We start from the raw sequence: 4,425 nt of genomic DNA on the forward strand, positions 1-4,425 counted from the left end.
GAAGTAGTCATGTTATGCTCATTTTCAGGTTCATAATTTTATTTAGGGGTTGTACCAGAATAGGTTTACATGGTTTCATTTTCAAAAAACACCATATTTTTTTGTTATACTGCACATTGCTGCAGCTCCTCTTTTCACCCTGTGTGTTAAGTGTTCTGTTTTAGCTATGGAGTGAAGCATCTCACTTCTGATAGATCTTTGTTGGGAGTTGCACATGTGCAGTACCTAGTTAAGGACTACTAGCCAATCAGAAGCAGAGTAGGGTGGGTCCTGAAAAGCCAGTAAAGCAGGACTTCGCTTCAGCTGTATGTTTCCGTTACCAGCTTTTGCAACATGGACTGGACCAAGAGTTTCAGAGTGGTGAGTTATTAATCTGTAAAGTTTTAACTGCGTTCTGTCTCTACATCACAGTAACAATTTTGTGTCCATTGACTGCCTGGAGGTTAGCTAATGTTTGGAAGGGAGAGGGGAGGCAGCAGGCGGACATCTTGTCACTGTGTGCTGCAGCTCAGTGTGTTTTTCCACCATTGTTCTTGAGGGTGTGTCGGACTGGTCGCTAGGCAAGCAGTATGACTAGCATTTTGGTGTGACGTCACAGAGGAAAAAAGGAAACAGCTGGACTAAAAACAAGCTTTTTTCAGGCAGTTCAGAGCAGTGTTTTCTGTGGGAGATGGGAACTCCTTTTGGGGTGGACTTTGGGCTTTTTCACAAACCTATTACATGCACAAAAAAGGTATATAACTCAATAAAGGAGAGGGAAAAAGCCAAAAAGTATAAATATGACCTCTTTAATATGAAATACCCTGTTTGTGTTTTATGACCAATACACATGAATTGAGTTAAAATCTGTCCACGCACATGACACGTAGATGTTGGAAATTACAACTCCCCTTGACTGAATGCTTAACAACAAGGCTTAACCTTTATTTCTTCCGTGTGTCGATGTGACGCATACAGGACTCAACAATTAAAGCGTACACTATCAGTTCACAGTGAGTCACAAGGGGGCAAAAATATTTCAGTTCAAGCTCAGAGATACATAGTCACCATATCAACATCTTTTTGTCAAATTTATCGAATATCTCCTCATGATCCGCTAGATGTCTGTTCTGTGTGTGCAATGAAATAACACAGACCTGGCCCTGTAAATGGGAAACAAAGTGTCTCAGACCGAGCGACACAACACAGCCATGATTGTGTGTCAGGTAACTTTCAAGTACTTGCCCACAGACATTTCAGCTTATATATAAGTTTGCCAAGATATGATGTTTTTGTGATGTTAGCTACATTAGCAAGAGAGTTGTGTGTATCACTGTCTGAAGCAGGTGTGCTGGCTGTCACATTGAAATGAAAATACACAAAATCAATTGAGACACAATAACACATCTAATGTGCTGTTAGTTAGGAAAGTTACCTTAGCCTAGCTATATTTTTTGACAAAAGTGAAACATAAGTTGGTTTGAAAATTATTAATTTTGGCATAATGTTACAAGGTTTATGGTCCATGGGAATTGCAATGAAAACAGTATTGCATTCATAAAACACTGACTTTGTGTCATCCATTTGTTTTGCATCACTGGTCAGAAAATCATTGGGATTCAGTGAAAAATAAGAGAATACAAGGGTGTGTAATATCTTACTATGATACAGTTGTTATGGGAAGGTAACTTGGATGACCTGAGTGTGCTGCTTTTTTGTCTCTACTGGGATGAAGATGTATTAACAAACTTTGCATTTCCTGCGTGTCACGAAATCTTTATAAAACTGAGAGCCTGCTGTCTGTGTTTGTCACACCATCAAGGCTGTCCGGTGAGGTAAGTACAGACATGTACCTCAAACACAGTTTATAATACATTTCAAACACAATCTATCTCAGCCATTTTCTGTTCTGTACTGGCTGTATTATCTGCCTACCTCTGCCTCCAGTATGTTTCAGGTGGATGAGAACTACACCCGCGTGACAGAGTTTGTTATTGTGGGCTTCCCAAGTCTGCAGCCGGAGTATTTTGACTTAGTGGCATGGGTCTTCTTCTTCCTTTATGTGACCACAGTGGTGGGCAACCTTCTGCTACTGGTTGTTTTTGCTTTGAACCACAGTCTTCAGAAGCCCATGTACATCATCATGGTTAGCCTGGCCCTCTCAGATATTGGTAAATATGGTATTGTTTGTGTTGCATGTCATACACTGCCTAATCTCAGGAGCTAGAATATTCGGTGTGACAACCTGGATTCTGTATTTCAACAAGAGCTGCCCTCTTGATCTTTTGATGCACAGCAGTGTCTAGACTTGACCAGGAAATATGAGAGAAACAATTACATATTAACAGTTTTTTATTATTATTAACAGTAATTGAACTGCATTCAAATGGTTGTTATTGGTATAAAATTATATATTGATGTAAAAATCAATTTGGTTCCTGGTTTTATTTCCAATAACTGGTGTTAAGGATTTCGTGCTGTGTAGTGTATACCGAACCGTATGAATCTGCCTGCCCTTTAGTTTGAATACATACATGTTAGTGTGACATGACATCATATGTTAGAAAATGAGTGTATTAAAATGAAAATGTTGAAGAAATTATGGAAAAACAGACATACTGTCACATGTGATCTGCTTTGCCTTGTGTTGTCTCTTTTTTCTTTTCACTTTCTTTCTTTTGCCTACAGGCTTTACCACAGTGGCTTTACCCAAACTAATTGCTCGCTACTGGTCAAATGATGGGAGTCTTGGCTTTCACACTTGCCTCTTCCAAAAGCACATGATCCATTATTTTGGTTCCTTGAACTCCCTGATTTTACTGACCATGGCCCTGGACCGATATCTTGCCGTTTGCTTTCCACTCAGGTAAAAATAAAAGCAATTTGATGAGTCTCACCTAAGTCCTGCAATTTCTCTTTTTTCTTTCCTCCTCAGTCCTCCTATCCATCACTCTTTCTCTTTCTACCTCCATTTCTCTCAGATACCCGATGATGATGACAAACAATACGATGTCAAGCCTCACACTCTTCTGCTGGGTGTTGGCGCACATCTTCCCTGGCAGTAGCAGCATCATCTTTGCCATGATGCCGTTTTGTGGGCCCAACCAAATCATAAATGCCTTCTGCGACACCTTGTCTCTTACAGCTCTAGTGTGTGGGGACTCCAGCCAACAATACAGCGCTGCATTTGCTGGTGCAATGTTTATTCTTTACGGCCCTTTAGCCTTCATCATCTTCTCTTACATTTGCATCATCATCTCAATATTGCGCATGGCCAATGGACAGGTGAGACAATATTATCCTATGCTGAGATACTTTCATACTGTAATTAAGATTAGAAATTATAAGAAACATTTTGTCTTTTGCTCAGCAACTAGTTTTCTTCTAAATCTTACATTTCCTGTCTTTTTGTTTTATTATGCCCCTTTTAATCCTAAGCCACTGTTCTCCTCAGGGCAGAATGAAGACCTTCTCTACCTGTGCCACCCAGGGCTGTATCATTTCTCTCTACTACATACCACGTTTCTTTGTCTACTCAACACCTTTCTTCCCTAACCTGAAAATGACCCCTGACAAGCGTATAGCCACCACCCTCATCTACAGTCTTTTCCCTCCGCTGATCAACCCGCTCATCTACTGTCTGAGAACCAAGGAGATCAAGCAAATATTGACACGCTGGGTCCAGAGACGAAGGGATGTAACGCCTACGAAGCATGGCCAAATTTTCACTGTCACCAAGTCACAATGACAAGTGGTCCGTGACCTTGTTTTGTTGCTAATAAATGTTTGCATTAGTATATATGGTAATATACATGGAAAGAGGTTCAATAGACTGGAAAACCAAGCCAGTGTTCCCTCTTTTTGTCCTGCTTTCACTCTGTGTATGTGTACGGATAGTGTTTAAAGTCCAAAACAGAAAGCCGTTCTGCATTTACCGGTCAAGTTCATGTGTTTAAAATGCCATAACAAAAACAAAATTATTCTCTTATATTGCAAACTGAACTGTTAAGAAGTGCTATACAGTTCTGAGTTTATGAACTCATAATGAGAGATAACACTGACATAGTTTGAAGCATCGTATTGCCTGAGTCACAATTTTGCAACACAATATGGCTGATGTGGTGGGACATCATATAATAGACATTCCATCCTCTTGTAAATCAAAACATAGAGAGAAAGAAGCTGTAGAGATATCAGATATGGCCTGTCAAAACCAAACAACAGAAGGTAGATATATTATTACTGCACAAAAAGAGAACCAAAAGAAAATGGTAAACAGGGCTAGCTATTTAGGGAGAAAAGGGACAAGAAATCTCAGAGTAGATTAATATTTAATATTAAAACTCTTCCAAACTCACACAGCTGGTTGACTTTGCACCACTGAATGTTTATTGAATTTTATTTAATGATTTAATTTTAACTAATATTATGGTGACAGAACCTCAG

General features: G+C 39.5%; 1 protein-coding gene across 4 annotated transcripts; it reads left to right on the forward strand.

Annotated features, from left to right (window-relative positions):
• Positions 1–268: 268 nt before the first annotated feature.
• LOC119896201 (olfactory receptor 2A12-like) lies at positions 269–3,819 on the forward strand. Of its 4 annotated transcripts, none has more exons than XM_038709709.1 (6): positions 269–360; positions 1,802–1,814; positions 1,927–2,150; positions 2,668–2,845; positions 2,961–3,264; positions 3,434–3,819. In XM_038709709.1, the coding sequence occupies exons 3-6, from the start codon at positions 1,928–1,930 to the stop codon at positions 3,725–3,727; spliced, it is 999 nt and encodes a 332-aa protein (XP_038565637.1). In that variant the 5' UTR covers positions 269–360; positions 1,802–1,814; position 1,927; the 3' UTR covers positions 3,728–3,819. The 4 variants fall into 4 exon arrangements, with proteins under 4 accessions (XP_038565637.1, XP_038565636.1, XP_038565634.1 ...); XM_038709708.1 differs by having other exon boundaries at positions 1,802–1,809; positions 2,052–2,150; XM_038709706.1 differs by lacking the exon at positions 269–360 and having other exon boundaries at positions 1,627–1,814.
• The last annotated feature ends 606 nt before the right edge of the window (positions 3,820–4,425 follow it).

The sequence above is a fragment of the Micropterus salmoides genome, unplaced genomic scaffold, assembly GCF_014851395.1.
Source record: "Micropterus salmoides isolate LMB-PRFRI ecotype aquatic unplaced genomic scaffold, ASM1485139v1 Ms_hic_scaffold_9, whole genome shotgun sequence".
NCBI lineage: Eukaryota > Metazoa > Chordata > Actinopteri > Centrarchiformes > Centrarchidae > Micropterus > Micropterus salmoides.